General features: G+C 35.0%; 1 protein-coding gene across 1 annotated transcript; it reads right to left on the bottom strand.

The window, feature by feature from the left end:
- Nucleotides 1-5783: 5783 nt before the first annotated feature.
- Nucleotides 5784-17039, bottom strand: LOC113091068 (uncharacterized). The gene is made up of 6 exons (XM_026256493.1): nt 17027-17039; nt 15309-15315; nt 14701-14710; nt 12114-13803; nt 6438-11726; nt 5784-5887 (listed from the first exon to the last, which is right to left on the bottom strand). Exons 4-6 carry the CDS (start codon nt 13801-13803, stop codon nt 5784-5786), a joined length of 7083 nt encoding a protein of 2360 aa, XP_026112278.1. The 5' UTR covers nt 14701-14710; nt 15309-15315; nt 17027-17039.
- Between the last annotated feature and the right edge of the window lie 16 nt (nt 17040-17055).

Genomic DNA, 17055 nt, shown 5'->3' with positions numbered 1-17055 from the left:
TCGACTAGTATTTTGAAAGAAATTGGCCACAACATTGGTTGTGGAAACACTTTAAATGATTTTAAAGCAGCAAATAAGAATATTAGAATGATTTCTGAAACATCATATGACTGGAGTAATGATTTAAAAAAAACAGCCTTAAACTCACAGGAATTAATTACATTTTAAAGTATAGTAATATTATTTTTACAATATTATTGCTTTTGCTGTTAAATGCAGTTAATGCAGGCTTGGTTAGCAGAAGATAATTATTTGAAAGTCATTAGCAATCTGTTGAAAACATTCTGAGTGATATAGTGTTATACTATTGCCATACACTTGCTTTTTAAATGAGAAACAGGTATGTCATCAGCTAGAGAGAAAAACACAGAAAAATCTGACTACACCCAAATGACACTCCGAAGCTCTTATTGTTAAAAATTAACACATTTAAATATGCATCTTATATTGTAATAATACTATTGTCCTGTTAAACTAATAGAATTGTGGTAATTAAAGTTCATGCTAAGTTTGAAAACATTAGTTATTAATGATGTTGATCTCTTTGGTCATTAAGGCTGTATTTATTAGATCAAAATAAAGTAAAAGCTATAATATTATTACATATATTAAAAAAATATATATATATATATATATATATATATATATATATATATATTAAAGTATCATAAAATATATCACTTGATCTTACAGACATCATTACAATAATTTGATGCTCAAGAAACAATTCTGATTATTATAAATGTTGAAAAGAGTCGTGCTGCTTCATATTTTATTATTCAGAATTCTTTGATAAATAAAAAAGTTTAATAAACAGCATTTTTTTCCATTTACCAAATATATTTATTAAAATTGTTAAAGCATTTATTTAATAGAAATATTTGAAAAAAAAAATGTCTTCATTTTTGTTTCAACAAAAATGTTAAGCGGTAAAAAATGTTTTTAACATTGATAATAAATGGTAAATGTTAAGCAGTAAATCAGCCTATTAGAATGATTTCTGAAGCATCATGGATCACTGAAATTTCTTTTGAAAACAAATGTTGCGTTTCCAAATGTAAATTAAAGCAACTGTGCCGCAGCTAGCATTTACAGTTAGTCGACTCTGAAAACATAGCACTATTATAGCAAACAAGCATCGCGTCAGACTATAGCCTGCATTTATATAATTACATTACAACCATTGTGTATTTCATTAGAGTAGTAAGCAATCTCATATTCTCTGAAGTATTTATAAAAAAGTTACCTTCAGCGCTGATTCTGTCCTGTGGTGCTTTGAACCATTTCAACCTGCAGGTGGCGCCGCGAGCCGGTATAGTGCTCTCGGCACTCATTTCCCTCGTTTTATCCTTTTGACAGTTTCTTTAAAAGGCATTTGCGAGATTTCAATCATCATGCAGTAACCAATAACCAATTCCCAACCGTTTTACATTTAATTTCATTTAATACTTCTGTTGTTGTTACAACATTGTTTTACAACAAATTGATTTTGAAATCAAAAGATCAATGGCAAAACAACAGTAAATACAAACCTTTTTATAAATTATATAAAAAATAAATTTTTGGAATTTATTGACATCAAGTAGTATTTATTAAAGAAATGTTAAAATAATTAAATCAGAATAATAAAGAACATACATACAATTTTATAATTAATCTGCAATGATTAATTTGGCATTAGGTAAAGTGTTTCTAAAAACAAAACAAATAAAAAAAGTTGTATATTTTTAAAACTTCACATTGTATAAACTGTAAGTTTATGTTTTAAAGTAAAATTATTAAATAATACAAAGTTTAAGGTACAAAACACCTGTATGCAGCCCTTCTTAAATGCTTTGCTCAAGAATATTGTAATATTTATGTCAGCTAGGGAAGCATAGGTTTGGTAAACACTTCTTTTATTAATCCAGTATATAGAAGATGAATGAAAGCCCAGGCAATAGAAACCAACCAACCAAACAAACAAAAAAACCAACAAGAACTAAATAGCTTAGGAAAGCTAAGACACTATTATTGAACTGCAAAAAATAGTATAAATACACAGAAATAACCATAAATTAACCAAACACAGGTCAGCATAATGGATAACTGATTAAACAAATCAGAACACAGTATAAATACATATATAGGCACAAAAAAGAATCCAATAACAGTCCTACAGCAGAAACAGAACATTACAGTACCCTTCCAAAAGGCTATTACTGATGATTATAACTGATCTTTATTAACTATGATACTGCATTGTGGAGCGTCAGACTGTGCAGACTCAGAAAGGCTGTATACCAAAATGAATGGAGGCAGGCGGATGAAGATCCACGGTGATGCAGCGGGACTGAAGGGCCGAGGTTGATGTAGATGATCTACAGACCAAGGTAGAGCCAGAAGGAGTGATGAAGATGCTGCAGCTGAAGACATGGAGTACAGCAGATCCAAATGATTGGAGAGTGCAGGCGAAGTCATTTGTTTTAAAGTAGAAGTTGTTGCATAATGTGTACTGCGCAATAGTCCAAAAACACAATACATATTTCTTTATTGCATATTTATACATTGTTAAGATAATTAAGAAATAATATGCATGTGCAAAACATTATTTTTCAGTAGCATACTTACAGCATATTTCTATAAAGATATCTTGCTTGGCAATACTGGAAGCTTCTTTGATCGAGCCGGAGAGATGGAGACCCACTGTAGAGCCTTAGATGATGCAAACCAGGACGTAGCTGGGTAGGTGGAAGACCAAGGCAAAATCAGGAAGGCTGAAGTTCAAGATATTGACAAAGTGCTTGAGAACCAGCGTAATGGTACTGGACTGTAGGACCAAGGTGGAGAAGGAAAATCAGCAAACCGAGGTGTAGCTGGTGGGAATGATGAAAAAGCCGGAGCTGGTGGAATAGAGAACCTATGTGGAGCTGAAGAATTGGAGGGTGATATGATATTTTATTTCCTCATAGTCTTACAACACAATGAAACAAAAGTATTGTTGTTTATTGTATAGTTTTATGCAACAATTAAATCTATTCATGAATAATTTACATATAAATAGCATTTATAAATAATATTTTAAAGTTTTTGTGAATAGTAAATATGCTTACATGCAGTCCTTGTGAAGATGTTTTTGTTGAGTAAGAAGGGAGGGATGTCTTCATGAAGCTAGATGACTGGAGATCTCTGTTGGAGTCTGGAGCAAAAAGAATGAATAATCAGGGTGATTCCATTGGACTTGAGGGACAAAGTGGAGATGGAATATCTGTGGACAAAGTGGAGCCAGTGGGATTTTTAAATTATAAATAATAAAAACACACAGCAAGTCTTTATGAAGATGATATTTTTGTTCAGCAAGAGTTACCTTGATGGAGCCAAACAGATGAGGTGCCGTGGTGGAGCCAGAGAGACAGAAGACCAAGTCAGAGTCAGAAAGGCTGGGCACTAACATGGAGATAGAAACAACAAGGATGCTGTTGAACCACAGGGCCAAGGTGGAGTCAGAAATGTGCAGACCGATGTGGAGCCGATGGGAATGAGGATCATGGTGGAGCAAGAGAGATGAAGGATGTCAGTGGAACTGAAGGATCTGAGGCTGCAGTTATATCCATAGGCCTGGAAGTCTATTGTGAACCCAGTGGATGACAAACCAGGGTGGAGTCAGAAGGATGAGGGAGTCCGGTGAAACAGAGGCATGACTGGCCACAGTAGAGCCAGAGAAAGAAGAAGCCATGGTCGCCAATGACAATGAAACACAACTAAACATCTTAGCAAACTGAGACAATAGTAATAAACTAAAGAAACTAATGAGCTGGAATACACTGAGATAAAGATGAACTGAAATAAAGAATGTTGAACCACCAAGTTTTCAATCCAGCACTTGAACTTTGGTTATTATGCAAAACCACAACAATGGGAGTTGACATTATGTGGTTAGATATAACTGTAATGTACACATAAAAAACCAAATGGCATATACAATTGTAAATGCAATATCATTTTTTTTTTTTTTTTTTTTAAACAGGAGAATATCACTCAAGCAGACAAAGGATCAGATGCTTAAATATTTTTTACAAAGATTGAGATGTTCAGTTTTCCGTAAACTCCAGATTTTGTGGCTTGAGAAAGATTTCTGCTGGGAAATGTGAAAGTAAATCCACACTTTTTAGGCATCTTACATTTTGTTTTTAAAATTTACTGAAATGTATAAATAAAATCAGCACTACATAAAATTAATAAAGACATTACATCGTAGATAATTAAAACAGTGCTGTAAGTAGAACTACATAGCTGCAAAGTATTAAGCATTAAATGTTCTGTACAATGGCAATTTTGAATAAAGAAACCAGACTTTAGCAAATTCAGGAAAATCAAAGTATAATGTTCCTACTTTACAATACATTTATTTTTTATGTAAATTCATCTAAGAAAACATTAATTTTAAAAGATGGTTCTACTTACACACTGACATAATTTTCACCAAATGCAACTACTTTACAGCATGAATTTAGCTTGTGGGTCACCATATATATAAATATACTATATATATATATATATATATATATATATATATATATATATATATATATATATATATATATATATATATATATATATAGTAGACTGTTATTTAAAAATGTCAAGTAAATAAATGTATTCAATTTGACCTACCTAAACCTAGAATCTGACGACCCAATATAATAGTCTGGTACCATTCAAATGTCAAGCTATGGCCATGCTATAAAGTTATTGCACTAATGGGTGTGGTTTTGCATAATAACCAAAACTTGCAGATTCAAGCTTTAAAAAAAAAAAAGAAACAAAAATGAGACCTGGGTTGGCTGACTCAAAAAAAAAAAAAAAACGTAATCACACAAAATAAATAAGTCAATAAATAAAAAATAACAGTCAAAAGATGGGGGAAAATAAATAACCTACAGCATTATGTTATCGTTTACTGGTAAGAATAGAATAGAAAAATTACCCATTGTTAGGGTTTAACAACAAAAGTCACAAAAATAAAAATTGTGAAATGGACAATAATTCATTGCAGTTTTGGAACATTGGAAGTGCTGGACAGTTTTGATAATTGCCTTTAAGTGCAGACTTATAATTGATAATTAATTAGCTTGGTAAAGTCTGTATATATCTATTTCTATAAATATTATTTGCACTTATTAACATGATGTCATTCATCAATTTCAGCAACATGTCCTACTCAAAATCCATTTCTCTGACTATGGATTGTGGGGTTGATTGACACAGCACAAAATAAACAAAAATACTGAATAATGATGATAATAATTAATTAATAAAACAAAATATTTACATCTTTGCAAATATACATTAGGAAGTCTGAAAACACATTTGTTGATTATAACTTTATTAACTAATAAAGTTATTAATATGGTTACTTTATAAAACATATTTTATATTAATAATATAAATATAATAAATATTATACATTTATAATATTATAATAATAATTTAAGATAATGAAAATATTATAATAATTTGGTCTAATTCCAGAGATAATACATGCAAATAAACAACAACCTGCCCCTGCAGTGAGAGTAACTCTAGATAGCCTTGAGCCAAATCACATGTCCTCAATGGTGGCAGTGAATCATTCCCAACTTGGAGAACAAGTGATAAAAAAATTGCAAGTTTGGTTAAGTTATACTTGAGAAGTTGTTGAGATGCAAACTTAAAATCATTTAAAAATGAAACCTGTGCCAATCAACCCCTGTGTCAGCCAACCCAGTCTCCAGAACCTCCCGTCCCCAGGGAGCCGCCTCGTCTTATGTCTTGCCTCCCTGCCCACCCCCTCCCCCAGTGGCAGGCGGAATCTTCACACACATATCCTCATACATGACTTTGATTACAACAGTGAAATGAGTATTTCCTGACGAAAATTTTGCCAGAAAGTTTGCACAACATTGACACTTATACCTTCCTTATTATGTTCCCTTTTCTATGGTTTGATTTTCAACATCACAACAGTGAAACAAGTATTGCCTCATGAAAACTATAGTACGTTTGCACAACATTGACACTTATACCTTCCATATCTTTCGTATAAACATGGTCTATTAATGTTCCCTTCTCTGTGGTTGGACTTTGAACGTGTTGATTGTATCCATGTTCTTCCATGAATTTCAGAACTGTAGATGAAGTAAAAATGTCTTCGTTAAAGTCTCCCATGATTATTTTCTGTCCCGGATACTTTTCCATCTCTTCAATAACATGTATTAGCTGCTGTCGAAACATGTCAGTTTTATATGAACTGGGCCTATACAAAAGCGCAGCAGTCAAATTGACATGTGGAACTATAAAGTATAAACATTCTAAGTTCCAGCGCTCAGGAGTGAAAACATTACACTCGACTTTCTCAGAACAATACATTCCAACTCCACCACCTCTCTGATGTTTTAATTGGGTAAAAAGAGCTGTACTGTTGTCATAACACTTAGCTCTTGGGTTGTGCTTGAACACAAATTCTGGTATTTGTGGTTCCTGTGCTTTCTCGTCAGCATTTAGCCATGTTTCTGTCAAACAAATACAGTCAGTGTTCATCAGAACTGTATGCGCAAGAACATCTTGAAAGTGAGCTTTCAGACTTTGTACATTAAGCAGTGCTATTCTGAATGTACCATGGGACTCAGTGGAACTGTCCTTTTCCAACAGAAATTTTGTCATATCTTTCATAGCCAACTCAATTTTGTCATTACAAAATATAGCAGACTCTTTAAAGTCCTCAATGATTAATCCACTAAGAGATCTTACTCGGCTCAAAGCAACATATGCCTGCCCTGCTGTAAAGATTTTCTTAAGTGACACAACTGCTCTGTCTACTGTGAGTCCTTGCACTTTGTGAACTGTACATGCCCAAGCCAATCTGAGAGGAAACTGACGTCTTATACCACCATCGTTTGTGACATGGTCTTCTTGTACTTCAATAACTGTTGAATTTTGGGAAAATCTCTTTCTTGTTTTAGATCTTTGAGTTTTACCAACGTTTGCATTATCAAACTCCACATGTATAGCTGATGGGAAATCATCATTATCATTTTGACTTTCACTTACGTGGACAACTGTACCAAACGCTCCATTGACAAGACCATCAGCAACATCAATATTTTTTTTTAACATAACCCTTGCTCCAATACCCAGCGAAACAGATTTAGACAAACACGAGTTGAAAACTTTACTATGAAATCCAACTTTACGTTCCATTCGTCCAGTTTTTGAGTTTTTGACATAATCTTGAGCATGTATACTGATTGCCTCTGGGCAACATTCATGTAGTCTTTCGATGTTATATTTATCAACTTCAGCATTTGTAGCAAATATGTGAATATCATTACACTTCTTCCCTGTTTCACATTTTTTCAACATAGCAATGTCATTAGACAAAAGGGATTCCCCTTTCTTGTGTACTCTCAGTCGATTTAACATTTCAGCAAAACTCGGATCTTGTTGTCTAACAACTTTAGTTAATTCTGCAACTTGAAAGTTATTCTCCCAGAGGTTCACTCCTTTTGTATCAGCATACAGAGCAGTTCCTTTTACTGGAGGAAGTTGATAGAAATCCCCAACACAAAGAATACTGACTTTTCCAAAGAGAGAGTAGTCACCAGTTTGTTTTATCTGTCGTAGTCTTCCATGAATGTATGACAAAAGACGATGGTCAACCATAGACACTTCATCAATAATCAAAATATGCAACGAACCCAATTTTGTACGTAATGAGTTTATTTTATTATCGCTAAGAGGTTGATATGGCAGTCTGACATTTGCACCAATTGCAAAATTATTATGAACAGTTCCGCCTCCGATTCCAAAGCTGGCAACACCCGTCGATGCGGTCAAAAGTACTGTAATATCATCAGGATTCTCAGAAAGCTGAGACAACAGTCTAGTAGATTCATATTGTATTGCTTTAATTAGATGACTTTTTCCAGTGCCTGCTCCACCAGTAAGAAATAATCGAAATGGTTCAGGATTTTGTCCAAGTACTTTCTGTAGACACCACTTCTGCACTTTGTAGAACACAGCAGATTGTTCCTCGTTTAACGACCTTAGTAAATGCAACGCCTCATCTCTAGGCATTGTAGTGTGATTCGTTTCAATGGTGCACACAGTTTGAGGGTTTGCTGTAAGATCTGGAATAAGTTCTTGACTGTCATCTTCATCAAGCAGTAGTTTGTCCTTCATCAGGTCTATGCATTCATCACGCTGTTTCTCAGTTTCAGGACATATCTCAGCCCAGGCATCTTCTAAATCAAGATTTTGCTCCAAAAGCTGTTTAGCTTCATCTATTTTGTCACTTTCCTTTTCAAATAATGCTCTGTTGCCATCAACAACTGATTTCACTTGATTCAGTTCACAACCAATTTTTATGACACCACTGTTGTAAAACTCTTCATAAGTGTTATACTTGCTAGGCTTCAGATCAGACTCATCATAATGTGGTAAGAAAAGCTGCAACAATGAATGATAATATTTTTCTGGATCTTTTGTGGGAGAAAACCTAGGATATCTTACTACTGCAGGTTCAGTTCTTGTCCTCCGTTTTACATGGCCATTGTTGTTATTCAGTTTAATTATTTCATTTTCTGCTGTTTTGTTTTGTGAGGAAACCTCTGATTTTGCCAGAACTCTGTACTCAGAACAAAAACTGGCGAGACATAGATTTTCTAGTGGTTCTTTCTCTGGTCTGTTCTTATATCTGTCAGTGATACTTGTCATCCAAAAATTGCTTTCATCATCACACTGGTCATTTTCCACTTTATTTTGAAGCACATGCAAAGGCAAACTCATCTTTACAGGATTTTGTCCTATTGGAATAAACTGTACTTTGCGGGAACATTCCTTCAAATGCATGCCTGTCAGCCTGTACACCGCCTCTTGAGCAGAAATTTCTCTGTTGTGCAGATACATGCTTCCCAACTGTTTTAATGATGCTTTAGCTTCAAGATTTCCATTCATTGCTTCATTTTGTGCACGCTGAAGCAGAAGTCCCATTTCTTGTTCTGCTTTTGTGATATAACTAAGTATATAGACCACTACAGAAAAGGCATCTGTGACATACTGAATGTCCATATTTCCTTGCCAAGCACGCAGCAAATCTCTGTTGTATTGATTTACCCAAACATCTTTTGGGTTTCTTTTCAAGACAATGCTTTTCTTTTTGGAACATTCATTGTATGCTTTTTCAAACATAGTTTGATTAATCCCAATAGATGAAAAAAAGGCATCAACAGAATCAAAATTCACATCAGAATTTAAAGCAGCTTTGACTTTCTTTATAATTTCACTGGCTGTGGTATCTTCACCCTTGCCTTTCGAGTCATCTGCATTTCTTTCTCTTGTAATGAAGGTCCGACTAGATGGCGGTCTTGGAAAATTAAATCTACAAACTGTATTTTTCTTACGACATGTTTTTGAATGTCTTGTACTGTGCTTCTGGACACTGTTCACTGTCTCATAAAGTACAGTGTCATTTTCTGGTGGTGTCTCACAAGTGATGTAGGTGTCAATAAAGTCAGCAACCAGAGCATCATTGTCTGCATCATGATCATTGAGCTTCGGAGCATCTTCCACCCAAAACAGACAGTGAACATGAGGAGAACCACGTTGTTGGAATTCAACACGATAAAAGTAGTCTTTTATCTTGCCAATAGGCTTGGCTGGTGACATTATGACATCTTTTAGAAAACAATGCCATCTGTGATCAAACATCCTTGCAGCAGTGACAGGATTTCGTCTTATGAGTCCACATTTTTCAGACCAGTCGAGCTCATCAACATTTATTTGTTTACCCTCTTGTTTAATGATGGTGTTGAGCATTTCAGGCCATCTCATATCAGCAGAACTGAAAGATGCAAAAAATGTCGGTATGCCTAGTTGTCTAATAAGAGCAAACAGATCTTTTTGCGTAGACATCCAATAGGGAGGCGTCCCTCTTACTGGTCTTAAGAACTTATATCCTTCATCATAATTGAGTATTCTTTGCAAAGAGTCTGAGTTTGTTAGCATATCTGGTGTGATCTTTAGACAGTTTTTCTCTGAACCTTTCCTCAGTGCAATTGAGACATTTGATATAATTTGATCAACTTCTGATATATATTGTGCATAAAAAAGAAAGTCTGTGCTCTGTGCAAAACGTCCATCTGCATTTAGTATTCTTGCTTTTAAGTATCGTGTCAATGTGATTTTTTCCTGTCTTTCATCGTGAAATGTCGGACCACCAGTAGGATAGAGAACAGGGAAACACTTTGCCTCATTGGATTTATCAGACAGCAGCCTAACAGGACTGTTACCTTCAGCTGGAGCTACGTTTAGTACATCTTGAAAATGTTGATCAATTATTTCTGAACCAATGTCAACAGGTTGCAGTGATGTGTCTGACAAAAGACCACTTTGTTCTTTAATATATGTTATATCTTCCTCTGGATCATCTGCAGCTTCTTCCTCATCTTCATTTTTATCTGTTAAATCTTGTTTCTCCATTTCAAAATCATCAGCCTCATTCTCTACTTCATCGTCTGCATTTAAAGAGTTTACCCACTGCTCATTAAACTCCACATCATTATACCACTTATTATGTCTCACCAAATAAGACAGCGCATGTCTGACACGATCAGTGCTGACACATTTATATTCATAGTGGCCCTTATACGTTAATTTTCGTTTCAGTTTTATTCTTATCATGTGGTCATCACATTCATTACGTGGAAGAATATTTGAGACATCTGCGATATTAACAGGGACCGAGACAACCGGGCCGTGGCAGCCTTTCTGATTTCCACGAGGAAGACAAAGCAGCTTCATAAAAGGAATATTGCGTGCGATAAGATGTTCCTCCAATGAGTTTAGACCTTTTAGCTCTTTGGGAATGTCCACCAAATGCATGTTGTTTGCGGCACTCTCTTCAGGCAATTTTCCACCAAGAATTTTACGATGGCATGTGTAGCAAATCCACAATTTACGAGCTTCATTACCTGATAAATGGCATCTATTCTCACATTCATTATTGCATGTGTGTAAATACTTTTCTGTGATGCATCTTTCAGCCAAATCTGTGATTTGTTGACCTCTGATTTTATAGCAATCCCTTTTACATTCAATAACCTGTTTTCTAAACAACAAACGATGACAAACAGAGCAAACAAATTCTGGACCTGTACTGACTTCTTGATGGAACTGATTAATAGTGAAATCGATATCTTTCTGTCTTTCCCTCTGTTTTGCAGAAATTTCAGATCTTTTTTGTATGACACTCATTCGAAAGTTTGCATTGCCGTGGTATTTCGTTTTAGAGTATTCACGTACACTTGCTTTAAAGGTGGGGTTTTTTTTATATTTATTCTTTGAATATTCACATACATTTGCTTTAAAGGTTGGGTTTTTGCGATATTTATTCTTTGATTTTTCACGTTTTGACTGCTGTACATTAGTATTTTTCTTATATTTATCTCGAAGATTATCAAGTTTTTTCTGCTTAAAATCACTATCTTCACAGTATTTCTTTCTAATGTTCTCAATCTTTTTATTCCTGTAATGACTGTCTTCACAGTATTTTGATCTTAAGCTGCCTATTTTTTTCTGTCTGAAGTCGGAGTCGGTGTGGTATCGGTCCCGTTGTCTTTTACTCTTAGAATAGTCTGCAGTGTCATCTAATTTTCTTTTTCGCAAATTGCGACTTTTGCTCTGATCATCCACTTCAGTATTACATGCTTCTGCACAGACATTTTCTTGATTTTTATGTTTAACACACGTAACAACTTCATAGTGATTTCCATTGCAGTGCTTCAAATAGATTGCGTTATCTGTAAATAACTGTTCGGTAGGTATGTGTGTATTCCATCTGTCATCATTAAAGGTCATTAAATTTATTTTTAAAAGGTCAGCTGCACAAAATATTTCAACATGACTGCCCCACGTTCCAGAAAAATACATTTTAGACCGAGTCACATAATCTTTCACTGATCTGTATTCTTCTGATAGATATCTCACGAATCTAGAACTGTTAGCTTCCAGATGTTTGACAACTGCGCGTCTAATTGTCAGGTGTTTCTCTTGGTTTCCGCAAACAGCTTCGGCTATTGACCTAAACAAGCAATTACCATCTCCTTTAATACACTTTGTTTTGCACGGTACTCCTAAAGAAGAAGAATGTGTATCTAGAACACCAACGCTTTCATTAGTCAGTCGTAAACGTGCACACAGAGCGTCCTTATCTGCTTTATTTAATGGTTTGAAACTGAATTCAGCATTCACTGTATCTCCGATGATGATGACATCATCCAATGATAAATTCGCTTCCTGATCTGCAGAGTTTAAACTCAACTCGGTATTCACTGGGTCTGCAATAATGACATCATTCAACGTGCTAACATTTGCAAGTTTTGACTCAGTTTGCACTCGTCTCTTTTTCTTACTTGAATCCAAGTATGTCTGATCCAGTTTGTACGCACTTGCTTGCTTGTCTCCACGTCTGCGTTTACCGTGGTCTTTGATACACTTACTGTGCTCCGCTGTGTTTGTAGCTAAATCATGCGCGACACCTACTTTCTCTTTTTGTTCACCATGTTCTCGCACACACTCGCGATCCTCCACTGTGCTTCTGGGTGAAACATGACTGACACTGGCTTCTTGATCAGACTCAGAACTTGTCTCAATAGTTGTGGTCTTACCAATTACCGTTGCTTTCACAGACGTCACTTCAAAATCTGTTCCCTGGGCATTCAGTGACATGGCAAGATTAGTAACATGATTAAACAACATGTATATGTCATCACAATAGACTACAATGCTTCTTCCATTACCTTCAGGCATACCTTTACGGTTACGTGAATGGGGATCGACTACAGCAAATGTTGACCCTGCCTTTATCACTGCACAGATGTACTGTTTAATGTTTAACAAACATGCACCACACTGAAGCAGAGCCCTCTGTAGAGCTTCTTCTATAGTCATGGACACATCTCGCAATGATTCATCATAAAAATCAACACCAAAAACACCTGAGAAAGATTCTCCATGCTTTATTAAAAATGTTGTGTTATCAAGTGTGTGTAGTCGTGGCAGTTCTGCAACAGAAATATGACCCAGCCCTGTTCGATCGTTGATCTGCCCCTGCAGTCGCATTGATGTGTACAGCTCATCTCCATGGAACAGCACAGCATTCAGGTCCTCTGTTGTCCACGTCAGCACATCCTTCAGCACACTCACCATGACTGCTGTCATACTGTTCACTGCACACTGACGGTTTCTGTTCCAGCCAAACCGAGCATCACCCTGATGGAAGGAACCACGCACGACTTTCTGAGGGAAATAATCAGAGTTGGTCACAAGTGAAGCTCTAGTAACATCACTCCAGCGTTTCTTAGAAGTTTTCTCAGAGGAATTTTCACAAGTTTTGGGAGCCTTACGGCAGTAATTTGCATCAGAGGAATTTTCACAAGTTTTGGGAGCCTTACGGCAGTAATTTGGACAAGTATTTGCATCATAGGAATTTTCACAATTTTTCTCAGAGGAATTTTCACAAGTTTTCTCAGGGTAATTTTCACAAGTTTTCTCAGGGGAATTTTCACAAGTTTTCTCAGGGGAATTTTCACAAGTTTTCTCAGGGGAATTTTCACAAGTTTTCTCAGGGGAATTTTCACAAGTATTTGCATCAGAGTTTTCAGTAGGTGCCTTTTTTGGTAGAGGACAGATATCCTCTACCAAGTCTATGAAGGAGCTGAGCGTGTGACGCTCAGCATTCCTCTTCTTGGCTGCCTGGGAGCGACGGAAACCCTTTCCACGTGGCATCTGCAATGACATAAAAACACAACAGAGAATATTATTATATTATTACACACCATTACTCTGTGTGTTGCATTGATGGCTACTATGAGACATATTGCAATAAGCTAAATTGATATTAAAATATCACATTAAAAACTGTGAAATGTGCTAAATTACATGCAATTAATTTTGTAAATGCAATGCATGTTGGAGAACATATTATTGTTACTACAAGTAAACCTATTTCTGTTTATGCTATTTTAACCAGCTGGCAATACAGTCTCTGAAGCATGACACAAACCTATTACTCACCAAAAAAAAACAAAAAACAAAACCTGACACTTTCGTCAGGTAAACATGTCTAAACACTTGCTCATATATCTAATACAACACATAGGCTTAATTTCACAGAGAAGCCTTACAGTTTGCATTAACTGAAGTAAGGCCTAATCTAATTTTTATGTAGCTCACCAGATATTACGGTCTAAACTGCTTTCACTTAAAACCACTCGCACATAAATTTTACTGTAGTACCAACTTAGCCCTTATCTTTGAAACAAAGCATAGCATAAAATATCTGACATGTTTCTATGCATTCTACACCAGAGAAATCAAGGTATGACATGATTAACACACAATACAATAACACTAGTTAAAATGCTGATTTATATAGATTTAAATATTCTGGAAAACATTTGGAATCATGTTATCATGTATGTTAAAATCTACTGGTTTAGGATATTTTAATCTAAAAATGTTACATTTGTTTTTATTAATTTTTATATTTAACAATGAGAGATAAATAAATACAAAATAAACTAATTTTAACACACAAAATTCCATCCTACAAAACATACATTTCAACTTTGTGACAAGTTGCATTGACACTAAACAGTACACCGCATGTCAGATTTCACTTACCTCAGCACTGCTCCATTCATTCCCCATTTCACATAAAAGACAACAAACATAAATTAGTCAATACTGCTGCATTCCATCATAAATTGCAATCCATTATGTTACTTTTCACACATTGCAATATGTTAGACTGATATCAGATTATCATATTAACATATAACATTAGATTAAAAGCTGTGATTTCTGTTGCTAAATGACATTAAATTAATTTTTCAAACAATGTATGGTAAAGAAAATGTATTACAGTTACTACAAACAAACCTATTTCTGAATATGCTATGTTAGCCACTTGATATTGTAGTGTTATGTCTGAAGCATTGCACAAACATGTTATGCACAATAAATCACGATAACTAGACAGTAAGACTAACCATGTTAAACTAACAATTATTTGTTTTCTGTCAATAAATGTATCTAAATAGTTGTCTACCTGTATAATATATAGTTGTTTTTTTAGAAAGCTTACATTTTACCTTAATTGAACTAAAGCCTAACTTTTAAAATTTACTACACTACTGTGCATATCTTTAAGTCATATTATATGAGACATTTCAACTCAATCTTACCAATATTGTACGTACTTAGTCTGTTGCATGTATAATTTAACTTACCTCAGAACTGCTCCATTCGTTCCCCATTTCACATAAAAAGACAACAAACATAAATTAGCCAACAGTGCTACATTCCATTAAATCATTCAATTAAATACATCTCATATTCCCTTAACCAATCTAATTTAACTTCTATAATCTTTAGCATTTATTTTATCAAGCACATTCATAGTCATTGTCCAAAATCAGCCTCGTTTAATTAACAGGGACATTGTAACATATATCTGTGACATATTGTTTGAATAAACAAATACAGAATTACAAGTAATATTATAAACCTTGCCGTAATGCAATACAAATTAATTGTACTTAAAATAAAATGCAGCATTGCAACAACCGCGATTACTTTATACTTTACAAACATCAAAAGTATCACCCGCAATGTGATAAATACATACAAATTTGCACGTATTACAAATAGCTAAATCTCACCAGTCCTCTATCGGTGTACAGCAGTGAAAACGAACCGTCCGGAAACAACTGACTAAACTGAACTGACTGTTCCTATTCTCTATTAGTAAACACGATGACGTTTTTCTGGCCGCGGAAAGATTCCTCTGACCGCTTCTCTAACGCTAGCTATAATTACAGATGATTAACGTTATATTAATCGTCAGTTTGTTGTTTACACACATGCACATAGACATTTCATGCACGTCATAGTCGTGAGATGTATAAAAAAAATAGATGCATAACACAAACCATAATTCATAACAAAAACAATACTTTATGCAAAAGCGAGCAGTTTTGACGATAATTTCTGTCTAGTCTGCGCATTGTATAGCGTTTATCCACAGCTGTCGTCGGGGTTTTTGTCTGCCAGTGGCAGCACGTCTTAAAATATCACATTTGAGCCTGCACTACGTAGATTCTGGCACACAGCAACACAATAAAATAATATTTTAAGCTCCTCATGCAGTCGCATCTGTGCTACTTTGAATATGGCCGCCTCCACTTTTTCATTAGTTTTGCCTTCAGCTAGCGCTGTGACGTAACTGTGACGTCTGCACACACAAAAAACCGAGGAACCGGTCAGTTTCTGTATACCGCCCGTTTACGCCAAAAAAGGAGGTGGATATAGTTCGATAGTTTCTAAAAGTAATCAAGATACAACTGTATAAAATCCTCTATACGAAACTGACAGAGCAAAAAAAAACGACGAGGTCTACAAGCAACATTAAACACAGGCTAACGTTACAATATCCTAATGTCATTGATAACCGAAATACAACAACAAAAGCTATATTTCTAAGCTATTATATTATGACTTCTAAAAATGGCCCAAATATAAATGACACATTTTGTCACCGTGCTGGTCGACATATTCATATCAGCCATCCATACAATTAAACTAGCACAGGATTACAAAAAACAAGATTAATACTTTCAGTTAGTAATAAAATACATAACATTAGTTTCTGTACTTCGCCGAATCCGATCGGATACTTTCACTATGTCTGAAGTACATAACACACGCCACATAGGATAATTTTACGATAACACGTTTTTAATACAACGAGGCCATACAGCGATAGCTGCCTCAGAAACTGTACATCTCTTATTCAATCAAAAAATAATGCCTAATTAACAAAAATAACCATACAAACGGACAAACAAACATCAAATTACTTAAAACATTAGCATTAATATTATGGATGACCAAAAATAAAGAACTAATTAACCAGATTAAAATCAAACCACGAGAGCACATTTCTTACCTTCGAAGGTACAACACAAAATGGCGGCC

This window comes from Carassius auratus, unplaced genomic scaffold (genome assembly GCF_003368295.1).
Source record: "Carassius auratus strain Wakin unplaced genomic scaffold, ASM336829v1 scaf_tig00214060, whole genome shotgun sequence".
NCBI classification, from domain to species: Eukaryota; Metazoa; Chordata; class Actinopteri; order Cypriniformes; family Cyprinidae; genus Carassius; species Carassius auratus.
Note: the sequence above shows the minus strand (reverse complement) of the source record. Positions and strands in the feature narration are given on the sequence as shown.

What these genes read in the sequence shown, in the direction of transcription:
- LOC113091068 (XM_026256493.1), bottom strand. Translation starts at nt 13,803, where the DNA reads ATGCCACGTGGAAAGGGTTTCCGTCGCTCCCAGGCAGCCAAGAAGAGG. An exon ending in AAAGTGTATTAAAGGAGATG is followed by an intron (nt 11,727 to 12,113) that starts GTAATTGCTTGT and finishes ATGTCTGTGCAG; the next exon opens with AAGCATGTAATACTGAAGTG. An exon ending in AGCTAAGTGTTATGACAACA is followed by an intron (nt 5,888 to 6,437) that starts GTACAGCTCTTT and finishes AATTTTCGTCAG; the next exon opens with GAAATACTCATTTCACTGTT.